The sequence below is a fragment of the Ornithorhynchus anatinus genome, chromosome X1, assembly GCF_004115215.2.
Source record: "Ornithorhynchus anatinus isolate Pmale09 chromosome X1, mOrnAna1.pri.v4, whole genome shotgun sequence".
NCBI classification, from domain to species: Eukaryota; Metazoa; Chordata; class Mammalia; order Monotremata; family Ornithorhynchidae; genus Ornithorhynchus; species Ornithorhynchus anatinus.
In genome coordinates, this window is record NC_041749.1 from 34,562,289 (window position 1) to 34,578,563 (window position 16,275).

Genomic DNA, 16,275 nt, shown 5'->3' on the forward strand with positions numbered 1-16,275 from the left:
ATACAATGAGAGCTATCTCAGGCATTTGGGGAGAATGCGGTAGAGACGCGGTGATTTAAACTATGTTATTTTTTGAAGAATTTTCTGATCTTATTAATCACATTTGTTTGGTGCTTGAAGTCATGAGGGTAAACTCCTAAATATAGACAGCCAGTTTGCACTATTAGAATAATTAAGCCATTGAAGATTTTCCTTGCACTTGGTGAAAAATAGGACTCTTAAGCTTTCCCAACATCTTAAAGCGGTTCCACGACGTGAGATTATAATCTTTGTCTCTCCAAACAAGTCTCCATTTTTTTTTTTCCTTTTGCCTGATGTAAGCTTGACCAGAGATTGGAGTGTAGATGGTTTTCTGACCCTCTCTTTCCTCAAACTTCTTCAGGTTCTTCCCGTAAGGAGATCACAAAACACTGGGAATGGCTGGAGAATAATTTGCTACAGACTCTGTCCATCTTTGAGAATGAGGAAGACATTACTACCTTCGTCAAGGGCAAGATTCATGTAAGAGACACATGCTTCCTTGCAAATATTTGGGGCCTCCCAATTGCTCTGACATCTCTGTAGGGAGGGGGTGCTTGCTTGGGCCTTTGGCTAGGCTACTGTCAGTTTTGTATGTACAAATTATTATGATTATTGCAGATTAACAGATTGGACTCCCACTTTATGGCTAATCTAAACCATTTTTGCATCCATTACCTTTTCCCCACCTGGATCAAATTAAAAAAAAAAAAAGGCATTCATTCATTCAGTTGTATTTATTGAGCGCTTACTATGTGCAGAGCACCGTAGAGAAGCAGTGTGGCTCAGTGGAAAGAGCCCGGGCTTGGGAGTCAGAGGTCATGGGATCGAATTCCGGCTCTGCCACCTGTCAGCTGTGGGACTGTGGGCAAGTCACTTAACTTCTCTGTGCCTCAGTTACCTCATCTGGAAAATGGGGATTAAGACTGTGAGCCTCACGTGGGACAACCTGATTACCCTGTATCTACCCCAGTGCTTGGAACAGAGCTCTGCACATGGTAACAAATACCAACATTAATTACTAAGCGCTTGGAATGTACAATTCGGCAACAGATAGAGATAATACCTGCCCAACAACGGGCTCGCAATCTAAACGGGGGAGAAAGACAACAAAACAAGTTGTCTGGCGTCAATATCATCAAGATAAATAGAATCATAGATATATGCACATCATTAACAAAATAAATAGAGAAATAATATATACAAATATGCACAAGGTATCCGCTGATCATCTTGTCGTTTCCATCTTCAGGGTACTATACTCTTTGAAGGGTTTAGCACAGTTCTCTGCACTCAGGACGACCACAAGAAATACCACTGACGAAGCTATTCCTCCTGCTCCAGTGGCTATTATGACGATACGTTCCTTTCTCTGCCTTTCCCCCTTCCTCTTAATCTGAGAACTGAGGTCCGCCTAGAGACCTGCTGAGGTTCTAAAATATCCGTTGCCAGGTTTCCTTCACTACCATATTTAGTCACCTAATTGGCCCACCACAGAATTTCCTCCCATTTTGGAGTAGGAAATAAAAGCTTATTTTTGTAAGCAACGGCAGCGACGCACGCGGGCCTAGGTGAAGAAGGAACCGAACGTGCGAAAGCCGCCGACCCAAGTTCGAGGCGAGGGGCTTCCGCACCGAAAAGTCCCCTGGCTTTGGGGTGGGAAGAATAGAGGGTCGGAAGACGGGAGAGCTGTAGGTGGATACCGGCTCAATTCACGGAGCGTCCACCTGAGGAAAGAAGAGGAGAAGGGGAGAGGAAGTTACCGTAATTCATCCATTCGTTCGATAGTATTTATTGAGCGCTTACTATGTGCAGAGCACTGTACTAAGCGCTTGGAATGGACAAATCGGCAACAGATAGAGACAGTCCCTGCCCTTTGACGGGCTTATAGTCTAATCGGGGGAGACAGACAAAATCAATAGCCATAAATAGAATCAAAGGGATGAACATCTCATAAAAACAATAGCAAATAAAATCATTCATCGAGCACCTACTAAGATAAGGCAATAGAAATATGAGATGCTGTATCAAGCGCCCTTTTACTCTACTTTCCTTCTCCCCACCTTTTCCACCTCCTTTTTTTTTCCCTCCTGTCCCCCCTCACCGCCTAAACTCATTCCCCACATAAAGCTGCTCCTCCCCCCGCCCATGGTTTTGAGCTACAAAGAAAAGGGACGTTTATGTGAGTAAATATCGTAGCTCAGGGAAAGGTCATGAGACAAGATGATAAAACTCCCCGAAAAACTCCCCACTAAAACCCTCACCGCACACGCGTTGGCTGACAGGCAGAGAGAGCAAGCCGGAGCCAAGACCCCGGTTGACTTGGGAAGCGACTCGACTGGGAGAGGCTGATGGCAATTGCCAGGAACTGTTACGCTGGATATTCCACGCGTTGCGTTGGAGGGGAGACGTTGGATGTTCCAGGCGCTGAGGAAAGCCCTCCCCCGGCCACCCCACCCCAAAGGTGTCCACCCCTGGGGCCTCTGCGTGCTTGACTTTGGCAATTTTTCAATGAGCAGGAAAGCTGATTAGGACCCAAGTCGTAATCCACTGTTGAAACTTATCTGCCTAAGTGTCCGTCTCCCCCTTTAGACTGTACGCTTGCTGTGGGCAGGGAACGTGTCTGTTATATTGTTACATTTTCCCCTCCCAAGCTTTTAGCACAGCGCTCTGCACACAGTAAGCGCTCAGTAAATACAATTGACTGACTGACAGGTCCTACAGTTGAGCCTTGGCTGCAGTGTGACAATTCTGTCGATCACATTTATTGAGTACTTAATGTGTGCAGAGCACTGTACTAAGCACTTGGGAGAGTACACTGTAACGCCCCTTCCCTGCCCACAGGGAGCTTAGAGTCTAGAAGGGGAGACCGATGTTAATAGTAGTAAGTAAATTACAGATGCGTAATGAGTGCTGTGGTGGGTGCGAATCCCAGCGCAAGGGCAACCCAGAAGGGAGGGGAAGAAGCAGCGAGGCCTAGTGGTTAGAGCCCGGGCCTGAGAGACAGAGGACCTGACTTTTAATCCTGGCTCCGCAACTTATCTGCTGTGTGACCTTCGGCGAGTCCGTTCCCTTCTCTGGGCTTGTCACCTCATCTGTAAAATGGAGATTAAGACCGTGAGCCCCGTGAGGGATGTAGGCCGCGTCCAGCGTAATTATCTTTTATCTCCGTCAGTGCTTAGTACGGTGCCTGGCACTTAGTAAGCGTCTAACAAAGACCCTTTCAAAAAAAGAGGAAATGAGGACTTAGACTGTCCAGGCAGGAAATGACTGTCACAGGCAGCTTGTAAACAGCAGCGGAGGTAGCTCTGTGGGGGCTCTCAGTATCACTCACCCACTCACTTGACAAGACAGTTTCCCTTTTGCTGAGATGCAGAACCGATCCCGCCAGCGTCTCCAGCATTCCGGGGAAGTGGCCCCGACAGGTTTGGGGGCTACAAAATTAGACCAGTCCGCAGACCGTGAAGGGAGAGTGCTTATGGTGAAGGGACCGCAAAATCATGTGGCCTTCTTAATAATAAAGAAAAGCCGGTTGGAGCAAAAGGTCAATAAACTGTTGTGTGATTTCGGCTTAAGCGGTCCCCGCAGGGCCGAGAAGAAGTCAGCAAGAGGAAGGAGGGTTCCAAGTTGAGAATCGAGGGCAGGGTTATCTTTACCACTGCCTTGCTCGGGATCCCTAATTCTGGTGGTATTTCTCATCCGTGTCCGAACTGGATGACGCTAAAGCCGAAAGAGAGGACGGTGTACGGGTACGGCACGGGGCCGTACGCCCAAATACGGACTTCCCATTTTGAAGCTGCACCCCCGGCCCCAACCAGCAACACAAAGATTATCTCCTCTCTATCCCGGCGCTTAGTACAGTAGTTGACACACGGTGAGCACTTAAATGCCATTGAAGAAAAATAATCCAACCCGTTTTGGACCACTTTAGTTCTACCTTCCTCTGTAGGTTGTAAACAAACTGGAATGTATAGTCTATTATGCGGGAAAAATGAAGTGTAACACCCAGGCCACTCTTCTGAGAGACCTTTCGGTCTGGTGCTCTGTTTCCTTTAAGTTTTGGCCAAATCTTGAAATGAGGTCCTCCACCTGTATCCGAGGTTGGATAAGCCCGATCCAGAACCTTGTTCTTGCTTCCTTGGTCCTATTGTAAATAATCTTAGTGTTTATCTCCCCTACTAGGTCGGGAGCTTCTCGAGGGCAGGAACCCTATCTGCTAACTCTGTTGAACTCTACTAAGTGCTTCGTACGGTGTTTTGCCCTCAGGAAGCACTCCATAAATACCACTGAGTGATTGATTGAAGCAGCGTTTTCTCCAAGTTCCCCTTTGGCCTCCCTTGGCTTGCATAGCCAAAAGTGTTAAAGTCTACTCAGTAATATATTTTTTTCTTGAGGGGGGGGCAAAGAATTTGGGAGTGTGCTTTATTTACCTAACAACCCATGTGCTCATCCTGCAAAGACCGCTCACTTCCCGAGCCTCCAGAGATCTGGGAGATGGGAGTTCGAACCCGAATGCCCAAGCCAGGTCCTGAAAGTAAGAAGGTTTTCCACGGAGCCCCGGGCCGTTTGACAGTGCTGCGTCCAGCAACGGCTCAATAAATACGGTGGATCGAATGATTATGTATGAAAGTACTACCTTGCCTTCAAAAAACCTGAGGAGTATTGGAAATCGAAATTCTCACTAGGAACCGTGGTTGAAACGAGCCAACCCCTCGCGGTACTCAGCTCTTAGAACAGTGTTTGATGGATAGCAAGTGCTTAACAAGCACGATTATTATTATTATTACTTCTCCTCGACCCCATTCTCTGTACCCCTCCCCTCCCCCATCCCACATCGTTTAATTCCTCTCAGAGAAGTGCTGAAGCACTAAATTCCGGCCGCTTTCCGGGGGTGGGGCGGGTGGACGGAAGCTCCTAAACCTCTGGGTTGGAGTGTCGCAAGCAGGCCCGGGAACGAGGGCTGTGGCCAGGGGTGATGGTGGTGGTCCCTCGAAGCGGTGTGGACGTGTAGTCCTTGAAGACCCGTCGCACACCCTGTCCAGGGAAGACTGGGCTACCGGGAAGAGGTCAACCGACCAGGCGATCAACGGTAGTCACCGAGCACTTACTCTGAGGGGAACACTGTACTAAAAGCTTGGGGAAGTATAACACAACAGAGTTGGTAGAGGTGATTCCTGCCCACAAAGAACTTATTACAGTCTTACAGGGGAAGACAGACGCTAAGATAGATTAGAGATGAAGAGCTGAACGCTCCGTCCTGGAGGGCCAGAGTGGGTGGAGGTTCCGCCCTCAGGTACCTGGGTTTTCACCCTGACAAGCCCCAACACCTCCCCCTTTCCTCCGTCCCGAACCCTTTCCTCGGAACCCTTTCCTCCGGAGCGTACCTTTCCTCGGAGCGTATTTTCTTTTTATGGTGTGCAAAGACAGGCCTCATCCCTCCCCCGTTCACCTCTCGTTCTCTTCAGGGTATCATCGCCGAAGAGAACAAGAACCTGCAGCCCCAAGGCGATGAGGATCCGGGGAAGTTCAAGGAGGCCGAGCTGAAAATGCGCAAACAGTTTGGAATGCCGGAGGTGGAGAAGCTGGTCAATTATTATTCCTGCAGCTACTGGAAAGGGCGAGTGCCCAGACAGGGTTGGCTGTACCTGACTGTCAACCATCTCTGCTTCTACTCCTTCCTGTTGGGGAAGGAAGGTAAGCTGCCGTCGTCGTCTCGTAGCGTTCCTCTGCCCGGAGGAGCCCGGCCCCTAAGGGGAGACGACGCTGTGGCGTTACTCTGAAATCCCTCGGGTGGGGGCATCGCGTGGGAGCGGGGTCAGACTTGGAGGACCGCGCCGTGGGCTCCCGCCGACCCACGATGTCACGTGTCCCGTCCCTTCGCGTCTCGGAGCCGCTTTAATCGCTGTTCTTGTGCCTGCCGGTTTCTAGTAACCCTGGTGGTCCAGTGGGTAGATGTCATTCAGTTGGAGAAGAACGCCACCCTGCTCTTTCCCGAGTGCATCAAAGTCAGCACCAGGGACGTGGAGCTTTACTTCTCCATGTTCCTCAACATCAACGAGACCTTCAAGCTCATGGAGCAGCTGGCCAACATTGCCATGCGGCAGCTGTTGGACAACGAAGGCTTCCTGGAAGACAAGTCCCTTCCCAAACCGATCAAGCCTCTCAAAAACATCTCGGCCCTCAAAAGGTGCGTTTGCCCCTCTCTCCTGGTGACGGGCTTCTCTCCGGGAGGTGGGGATGCAGCGTATCGGGGTGGAAATCACCCAGCCTTCAGCCCCAGTGAATGAACCATTTATGTCTGTGCCTCTCTTAGCCGAGGAGACTTCAGCTGGGCCTCTGGGCGGATTCATCCTGTGCCCCTTCTGCCATCCTGACCCCAGTTTGTAGCCTGTTGAATCTATTTAAATGAAATGGAAGCTGCTGACGTGAGAATTTCATCCACTTGTGCAGTTTGGTATGGCGAGAATAGGACAGTTGGGAACAACAGCAACGTGGTCTCGGTGAAACAGCCCGGGCCTGGCAGGTGGAGGACCTGGATTCTAATCCTGCCTCCACCTTCTGTTTGACCTCGGAAAAGTCGCTTCACTTCCCTGGGCCTCAGTTCCCTCATCTGCAGAATGGGGATTCCGTGCGACTGTTAGCTCCATGTAGGACCTGATTATCTTGTATCTCTCCCAGGGATTAGTACAGTGCTTGACACATAGTAAGTGCTTAACTAGTACTACAGTTATTATTATTATCCACAGTCTGTAGTTCAAGAACTCTGTTTCTTCTTCTGATATTCCTTGATTACTACTAGCTTAGAGGCCCCAAATGGAGACAGAATTTTGAGAGAGAGAGGGCTGTTGGCGAGCATCTAGGAGAAGCAGCACGGCCTAGTGGGTAGAGCAAGGGACTGGGAGTCAGAAGGATCTGGGTTCTACTCCCGGCTCCACTACTTGTCTGTTGTGTGACCTTGGACAAGTCACGTATCTGGACTTCAGTTCTCTCATCTGTAAAATGAGGATTAAGACTGTGAGCCCCATGCGGAACCTGATTACCTTGTGTCTACCGCAGCGCTTAGAAGAGTGCCTGGCACATAGTAAGCGCTTAACACATACCATAAAAAAACTAAAAAATCTAAGCCTGGTGGTCTGGTATTTGAATCCTCTAAGAAGGTCTTTGTTTTAAGCGTTGGGGTCTCTTTCAGTATCTTGTAAGGTGGGAAGCTCCAAAACATCCAGCAGTATAAGAGAGGCAAGAACAATTTTCTCTCCCCTGTCCCGGTTCCCTGTTTGCATCCTGAAGCAGCTTGGCCTTATGGATAGAGCACAGACCTGGGAGTCCTGGGTTCTAAACCCGGCTTTGCCCCACGTCTGTTGTGTGACGTTGAACAAGTCGCTTCACTTCTCTGTGCCTCAGTTACCTTGTCTCTAAAATGGGGATTAAGACTGTGAGCCCCACGTAGTTCAGGGACTGCATCCAACCTGACAAACTCGCATCTGCCCCAGCGCTCAGAACAGGGCTTGCCACGTAGTAAGCGCTTAACAAATACCATCATGATTATTATCATCATTATCCTGTAGTCCATTTCAGCCTGAAATGTAGATTTCTTTGGTTTGGGCGGTGTGGATTCCAAAGAGGCCCATCCGGCTGAGGATGATCTTTCTTCGGGCGAAGCTCATTCTTGGAGCGCGCTACCCAGGTCAGCTTTGAATTCATGAACTCGTTTCTCCTTCCTACCTCGCCGTCTCTTCGACGGATCCAGAGACCTGGACGCCCGAGCCAAGAACGAATGCTACCGCGCAACCTTCCGGTTGCCGAAAGACGAGCGCCTGGACGGCCACACGGACTGCACCCTGTGGACCCCGTTCAACAAGATGCACATCCCCGGCCAGATGTTCGTCTCCAACAATTACATCTGCTTTGCCAGCAAAGAGGAGGAGGCCTGCTATCTCATAATCCCTCTGAGAGAGGTAAAGAAGCGACGAGGGGAAATCCCACCCCACCGCTAGGTTCCAGGCCCAAATTGTCGGATCGGTTTGGCCACTCAGGTCCTCGCCCATCCGCTGTGCCACTTCCTCTCCCTCCCTTTCCCCCGTCTCTCGGGGAATTGGCATGGCTTAGTGGATAGCGCGTGGGCCTGGGAATTAGAAGGTCATGGGTTCTAATCCCAGCTCCACCGCTTGTCTGCTGGGTGGCCTTGGGCAAGTCACTTCTCCGTGCCTCAGTTACCTCGTCTGTAAATTGGGGAGTGAGACTGTGAGCCCCACATGGGACAGGTACTGTGTCCAACCCGATTTGCTTGTATTCACCCCAGCGCTTAATACAGTGCCTGGCACGTAGTAAGCGCTTAACAAATACCACAATTATCATTATTATCAATTGGGAGGATTTTTTTTTTCCCTCAATTCAGCCTAATGCTTCCAGTCATTGAAGAGTACACCTTTTGGAAGTAGAAGCCGATTCCTACCCAAAGCCAAAATGTAGGGAGCCCACACTAGAAGTCTTCAGGTGTTTAACACTAACCGCTCTCTTCCTGAAGACCCAAGGATCCAGGATTCTGCTCCTGACTCGCCCCATCGACTCAAAGCCGTACTTTTCACCTCTATCTAAGAAAGCTTGTAAAATACTTTTACTATACTACTAGAAATAGTATTTACTAAGGGAGTACTGTGTGCTGAGCACCGTTCTGAGTGCTGGGAGAAAATGCCCAGGAGGGAATTAAGAACAGGCTCATAATCTAAAAGTTTAAGTGGGGAGAAGGGATTGGAGGCAGATACATCAGGAATGTTGAAATATTAAAAAACCCAACGTAGATGAAGAAGGGAAAGAATAGGCTCAAAGTCTCAGCGGGGTTGGAAGAGCCTGAGAGTGGGTGGGAGCACCTTCTTCCATAGTCCGGAGTACTCGGAACGTGCCTGGAGCAGAGACCTTTTGGCAGATATTAAGTGCTCAATACCGTAATTATTGTGTCACCATACCTTACATTGCTCGAGGGTTGTTATAACAAAAGCTGTTGTCAGCCTTTAAGTGTCTTGTAAAAAGTTATTGGTACTGAGGGGGTGGTTTTTCTGGTATTTGTGAAGCACTTACTATATGCCAAGCACTGTTCTAAGCACTGGAATAGATGCGAGCTAATCAGGTTGGGCACAATCCATTCCCCGTGTAGAGGGAATGGTGGTGGAAAACGTATTTAGACATCTCCCACATTAGCACGTTTGTAAAAAATAGGCAGATTTAGAATCCCTTGCCTATTGATGTCATCAAAGGTAGTTTAATAGAATTTTTATTTTGGTTTTACGGGCTCCTTGAGGACAAAAGATCATGTCTTCTGCCCTATGGCCTGCTCCCAAGTGCTTGGGAAATTGCTCTTCAAAAGAAACACTGATGAGAATGCTGCTGCCTCCACTCCCGATGATGAGCAGTCAGTGGTATTTCTTGAAAACTTACTGGGTGCAGAGCACTGTACTAAGTGGTTCAGAGAGTACATTAGAACAGAGTTGATTGACACATTCCCTGCGTGCCTGCAGCACTCAGCTTCTACCTCCGGGCCTTCCCTTGTCCCTCTCTCCCCACCAACTGCCCCCTCTTTCCTCTCCCTCCCTCAGCTTCCCTTCTGTTTATTCTGTTTGTCTCCCGTAAGGCAAAGGAAAAGATGAAAGAATTCCAGGTGACTCGCTTTAAACAGCTCCATATTCCATTCACAGTCAAATCCGTATCTACTGCATAAGCCAATATTTTAATCTGTGCCTTTAGCATACGGTTACTTTCGATCGATTAATTGTATTTATTGTGCGTGTACTGGATGCGGAGCACTGTACCAGACACTCGGGAGAGTACAGTGCAGTGGAGTTGGGGGGCACATTCCCTGTCCCCCGGGAGCTTACAGTCTAGAGGGGGAGTCACATGATAAAATAGAGATCTTTAGTAAGCGGTTTGGGGGTGAATATCAAGGGCTTCAAAGATACCGATCCAAGTACATAAGAGAGACACAGAAATGAGTGGGAGGAGTGGAGATGATTCATTCATTCATATTTCTTGAGCGCCTACCGTGCGCAAAGCACTGTACTAAACTCTTAAGAGACTAAACTCTTAAGAGAGTACAATATAACAGTATAAATAGACACATTCACTGCCCACAATGATGAGCATGTACTTTTCTTTTCAGGTCACCATTGTCGAAAAAGCTGACAGTTCCAGTGTTTTGCCCAGCCCCCTGTCTATTAGCACCAAAAGTAAAATGACCTTCCTGTTCGCCAATCTAAAGGACCGCGACTTCTTGGTGCAGAGAATTTCAGATTTCTTGCAGAAGACGTCATCTAAAAAACCCGGCAGGAGCACGAAGGAGAGGAAGGCGAGCGCCACTGACCCGTTGAGTGAGGTGAGCCTCTAAATCCCGCAGAAAAATCATGTCCAGCGGCGAGTTTTCCAGCATTCAAAGACCTCGAAGTGCAAGCTGGCATTTCAGTAAACCCCTCCCTTCACGTCGCTCTCTGACTTCGCTAAGGAATTCTGTCTTTAATTCCTGGAGAAGCTGGGTCAGCTCCACCACGTAGTTTGACTACTAGATAGTGGGATAATGTCATAAGAGATCTGTTCCACAAGGTTGTAAAAAAAAATAAAAATTAATTGAGGTATTTAAGGGCTTCCTATGTGCCAAGCACTTTTCTAGGTGCTGGTGAAATACAAGATAATCGATATGGACACAGTCCCTCTCCCACGGGGGGCTCATAGTCTAAATCCTCATTTTACAGATGAGGTAACTGGGTCCCAGAGAAGTGAAGTGACTCGCCCAAGGTCACACAGCAAGCATGTGGTAGAGCTGGGATTAGAACCCACGTCCCCTGACTCCCAGGCCCGTGCTCTTTACACTGGGCCGTCCTGCTTCCTGTTTTCATTCCCACGTCTGTCCTTCCCGTTTTACTTGACACGATTGAAGCTTTTCAAGAGGGGATCCTCCCTAAAATCCCACTTAGCCAGGCTGTGATGGTACTCCTTTCATGTGGGGGACATGCCAGAGTCATTTTGGAGACAGCAGAGTGAGTGGAGTTAGTGCCGATCCATTTGAAGGATTAAGAACAGCCTCATGGAGGAGGAGGAAGTTGCTTTTGCTGAGAGGAGATCATCTGCCAGCCGCCAGAACCGGGAGAGAAACCCAACTTCCCGAAAGTGCCTTTGATACTGAGGAGTATCACTGGCGATGAAGTACTTGCTGTTCTCTATGGTATTTGTTAAACTCTTACTGCGTGCCAAGCGCTGTCCTAAGGAGGACAAGTTAATCAGGTTGGACGCAATCAGTGTCCCACGTGGGGCTCACATTCTTAATCCCCATTTTACAGATGGGGGACGGAAGCACAGAGGTGTTAATTGAATTGCCCAAGGCCACATAGCGGGCAAGTGGTGGTGCTGGGATTCGAACCCGGGTCCTCTGACTCCCAGGCCCTGGTTCTTTCCCCCAGGCCACGCTCCTTACCTGGGCATAAGTGGCTAATTAAAGCTGAATAGCAATTGAAGGAATTGGGTGAGGAAAGCAGACTTCTACTGGTCATTTTTTGTTGTTGTTTGTTTTGTTCTTTTTTTATGGTACTTGTTAAGCGCTCACGCTGTGCCAGGCACTCTTGTAAACGCTGGGGTAGGTACAAGATCATCAGGTTGGACACAGTCCATGTCCCACATGGGGCTCACAGTCTTAATCCCCATTGTACAGATGAGGTAACTGAGACTCAGAGAAGTGAAGTGACTTGCCCAGCATCCCACAGCAGACGAGTGGTGGAGCTGGGATTAGAACCCAGGTCCTTCTGACTCCCAGGCCCAAGCTCTATCATTCATTCATTAGTCGTATTTATTGAGCACTTACTGTGTGCAGAGCACTGTACTAAATGCCTGGGAGAGTGAGTACAATACAACAATGAACAGTCATGTCCCCATGCCCACAACGAGCTTACAGTCTAGAGTGGGGGAGACAAACATCAATACAAATAAATAAAATTACAGATACGTACATAAGTGCTGTGGGGCCGGGAGGGGAGAAGAGCAAAGGAAGCCAGTCGGGGCGATGCAGAAGGGAGGGGGAAACGAGGAAAAGTGGGGCTTAGACTGGGAGAGCCTCTTGGAAGAGATAATAATAATAATAATGTCGGTATTTGTTAAGCGCTTACTATGTGCCGAGCACCGTTCTAAGCGCTGGGGTAGATACAGGGTCATCACGTTGTCCCGCGTGAGGCTCACAGTCTTAATCCCCATTTTACAGGTGAGGGAACTGAGGCACAGATGGGCTTCAATAAGGCTTTGAAGCGAGGGAGAGTAATTGTCTGGCGGATTTGAGGAGGGGAGGGTCGTTGCAGGCCACAGGCAGGAGATGGTTAGCGGTCAGCGGCGAGATAGGTGAAATCTAGGCAGAGTGAAAAGGTTAGCGCTAGAGGAGTGAAGTGGGCAGACCGGGTTGTAGACAGAGAGAAACAAGGTGAGGTAGAAGGGGGCAAGGTGGTGGAGTGCTTTAAAAGCCACTAGGCCACGCTGCTTCTCAATAATTTAAAGTTTTAGGCGATACTAGGTCCTTGACCCTTTATCAAGTGAATGCACCCCGAAACCCTAACGCCCCAAGCACCGTCGGCAGTGTTGAAAGCAGAGTGACCCCCAGATCGGTCGTGGGTCACGGGGAACAGAGGGAGAGAAGCTTGACGCAACAAGTCCTTTGGAAAAATGAAGAGCCTTCAATGTTTAGGGAAGGTAAGCCATTCCGTCGTTAGTGTTCAGGTGGGGCAAAAGGTTTACCGTGCTTTCTCTTTTTCCCAGATCGCCTCTGGTTCTCAGGAGCCCCGCGAGCAGCCCGCCAGCCGTTCTCTTCCCACCACTCCGTCCTCTGTCCCAAGAAACCCCATGGTGGATTTCCAGCGGGAGGAGGCACCAACCGCCTCTCAGGGCCTACTCAAACTCTTTCGGAGAAACTCGTCCACCGAGTGTCTTGGCCCGAAAGGGGTAAGATCAGAGCCCTCCTGAAATCCCACCGCCTCCATCAAGCCCTCCCTGCAGCTAAGGCCCATCTCCTCCAAGAGGCCTTCCCTGACTAAGCCCCCCTTTCCTCTTCTCCCGCTCCCCTCTGCGTCTCCCTGACTCACCCCCTTTATTCATTCCCCCCCGTCCCAGCCCCACAGCACTTATGTTCACATCTGTAATTTATTTATATTAATATCTGTCACCCCCTCTAGACTGTGAGCTCGTTGTGGGCAGGGATCGTGTCTCTTTATTGTTATATTGTACTCTCCCAAGCGCTTAGTACAGTGCTCTGCACACAGTAAGTGCTTAATACATTTGAGTGAATGGATAAATTAATCCCCAACATCCCAAACGGAACCCACCCAGCGGCCATTTCTAAAGCTTTCATATTTATACTTGCCCATCCTCAGCACTTGTGTGGTTGCGTTCATTCACTGGTAAAGTTTGTCTTTCTTCCCCTGTTCAGATAAGCTCCCTGTAGATGGGGAATTGGCTCATTTCTTTGTGTCGTACTTTTCCGGGCTTGTAGCACAGTGCGTTACGTCCAGGGGATATTTCAGTTGTAGTAGTTTCTTTGCATCCAGGGGATGTTCCTGTGTTTGTGCTACTTGGGTGATAAAGGCAACTCATTTGCGGGGAATGTCCTTTTTTGGTTTTTAAGTAGTATTTGTTATGTGCCAGGCACTGTACTAAACAGTAGGGTAGATACAAGCTAATCAGGTTGGCCATCGCCCATGTCCCACGTGGGGCTGACAGTCTTAATCCCCATTTTACAGACGAAGTAACTGAAGCGCAGAGAAGTGAAGTGATTTGCCCAAGATCACACAGCAGACAAGAGGCATTCCTGGGATTAGAACCCAGGTCTTTCTGGCTCCCTGGTCCATCCTCTATCCCCTAGGCTATGCGACTTCTCAAGGTGTCATGTCTTGTTCTTGTTCTCAAGAGGGAAAGGGCTGGTCTGATTCCCCAGCTGGTCCGATATTCCTCGGGCCTGTTTCACGCGGGTTGCTCTTCTGGGATAGTCTGAGGGGACGGTGGCCTGTGGATTCTCTGCCTGGAAGAAAGCAGGGTTCCGATTTGTCTTATCACTTATCTGGCCCATGACTACCGCCCTGGGTAGGCAGTATGTACCCTTCTCCATCCTTGGTTCTTAGTTCCCCGTGAAACCCTGCCAGGGCTATAATTCAACCTGGTGTCTGTTGCGATTTTTTGGCTTCAGTGACTCTGAAATTTGAGGCATTGTAGTTAATTCGGTGAAAGTAATGCGTTCTGCTCTATATGACTGGCAGAAGAAGGTATTTCTTTGTGCAGGAATAGACAAGCCCCCCGAAATCCTCTGTGCCAAGCTTGGAAATGTTTCAGTCCACACACGATTTTTTTTAGGGTATTCGTTAAGCACTTACTATAAGCCAGGCACTGTACTAAGTGCTGGGGTAGTTACCAGATAATCGGGTTGGACACAGTGCCTATCCCACATGGGGGCTCACAGTCTAAGTAGAAGGGAGAACAGCCTATTGGACCCACCCCCATTATCCGATGAGAAAATGGAGGCACAGAAAAATTAAGTGACGCACCGTAGGGTCTCAGCAGACAGGTGGAGGGGTTGGAATTAGATCCTAGGTGTTCTGACTACCGGGCCTGTGTTCTTTCCACTGTTTCCCTTCTGTCTATTCTGTTTGTCCCTTAAGGCAAAGGAAAAGATGAAAGAAGAGTCGTGGAATATCCACTTCTTCGAGTATGGCCGCGGGATGTGCATGTATCGAACTGCCAAGACCCGGGAGTTGGTGTTGAAGGGCATTCCAGAGACCCTGCGTGGAGAGCTGTGGCTCCTGTTCTCAGGTGAGAAGGAGGTGAATTATAAGTCCCTCAAAGACTGGGACTTCTAGTTCTCACGAAAGTTCCCCGGGCACCTGGCTTGGAAAGGCGGGGAGAGACAGAGAGAGAGAGACACACGTACACACCCCTCCACACACTCCTCCAGCTTCAATTAAATCCCGTCGCTCCCCGGCTTGGGGTCTTAGACAGTCACGCACACGCTTTTCGATAAATACCGTCACTCCTGTCGGACTCTGATTCCAGCTGACTTAGCGGCATCACTTCAGGTAACAGACTCCCCTGAGGCTCAGCTGCAGAGCCAAAGCCATCAGCGTGGCTCAGCGGAAAGAGCCCGGGCTTCAGAGTCAGAGGTCATGGGTTGTGATCCCGGCTCCGCCGCTTGTCAGCTGTGTGACCCTGGGCGTGTCGCTTAACTTGTCTGTGCCTCAGTTCCCTCATCTGTAAAATGGGGATGAAGACTGTGAGCCCTCCGTGGGACAACCTGATTACCTTGTATCTACCCCAGCGCTTAGAACGGTGCTTGGAACACAGTACGCGCTTAACAAATACCAACATTATTATTATTATCCAGGGGTTGACTGAGTGACTGTGGTATTTGTTAAGCACTTACTATGTGCCAAGCCCCCTTCTAAGCTCTGGGGAAGTACAGATTAATGAAGTAGGTTAGGTAGGTTAGGTTAGGTTAGGGTTAGGTTAGGGGTGACGGGCTGGTCCCTGCCTCACATGGGGCTCACAGTCTAAGTAGGAGGGAGAACAGGCAGCTCCATTTTGCAGATGAGGTAACTGAGGCCCAGAGAAGTGAGGTGACTTGCCCAAGGCCACACAGCGGACGAGTGGCTGGGCCGGGATTAGAACCCATGACCTTCTGAATCGCGGGCCCGTGCTGTGCATTATTCCAGGCTGCTTCGTGCGTTGCCCTTCGGGTTCCAGAACATCCTCCCGCTCAAGCCCGCCTTCCCCTAGACCCCAGAATTTGACTACGAGCCTTTCGGTCCCCTCAGCCTCCACCCTGGCCCTCGGCGGCCGAGGACTTGTCCCGTCCTCCGAGGGCGAGCCGGCCCGTGCCCCGCGTGTTCTCGTTGCAGGAGCCTGGAACGAGATGGTGACTCACCCGGGCTACTATGCCGAGCTGGTGGAGAGGTCCATGGGGAGATACAACCTGGCCACGGAAGAGATCGAGCGAGACCTCCACCGCTCCATGCCGGAGCACCCGGCGTTCCAGAACGAGATGGGGATCGCCGCCCTCCGCAGGGTGCTGACGGCTTACGCTTTCCGAAACCCCACCATTGGCTACTGCCAGGTAAAAGGGACGATTGAGAACGCGCCCCCCTCGTGAACCTGACTGGAGCCAGAGGCCCATCTGCACCTGTGAACTCCACAGGTTCCATCTTTTTTTTTTTTATGGTATTTATTAATAGGCTTAATAACTGTGGTGTTTGTCAA

General features: G+C 49.6%; 1 protein-coding gene across 2 annotated transcripts in view; it reads left to right on the plus strand.

Moving 5' to 3' along the window:
- The window catches only part of TBC1D9B (TBC1 domain family member 9B), a 43,053-nt gene that overhangs the window by 7,975 nt on the left and 18,803 nt on the right, over positions 1 to 16,275 (plus strand). For both annotated transcript variants that reach the window (XM_029050392.2, XM_029050393.2), the window contains exons 3-10: positions 383 to 501; positions 5,484 to 5,712; positions 5,947 to 6,205; positions 7,766 to 7,973; positions 10,169 to 10,381; positions 12,796 to 12,978; positions 14,685 to 14,835; positions 15,918 to 16,132. In XM_029050392.2, the coding sequence (XP_028906225.1) occupies positions 383 to 501; positions 5,484 to 5,712; positions 5,947 to 6,205; positions 7,766 to 7,973; positions 10,169 to 10,381; positions 12,796 to 12,978; positions 14,685 to 14,835; positions 15,918 to 16,132 (1,577 nt within the window). The remainder of the gene's footprint in view (positions 1 to 382; positions 502 to 5,483; positions 5,713 to 5,946; positions 6,206 to 7,765; positions 7,974 to 10,168; positions 10,382 to 12,795; positions 12,979 to 14,684; positions 14,836 to 15,917; positions 16,133 to 16,275) is intronic.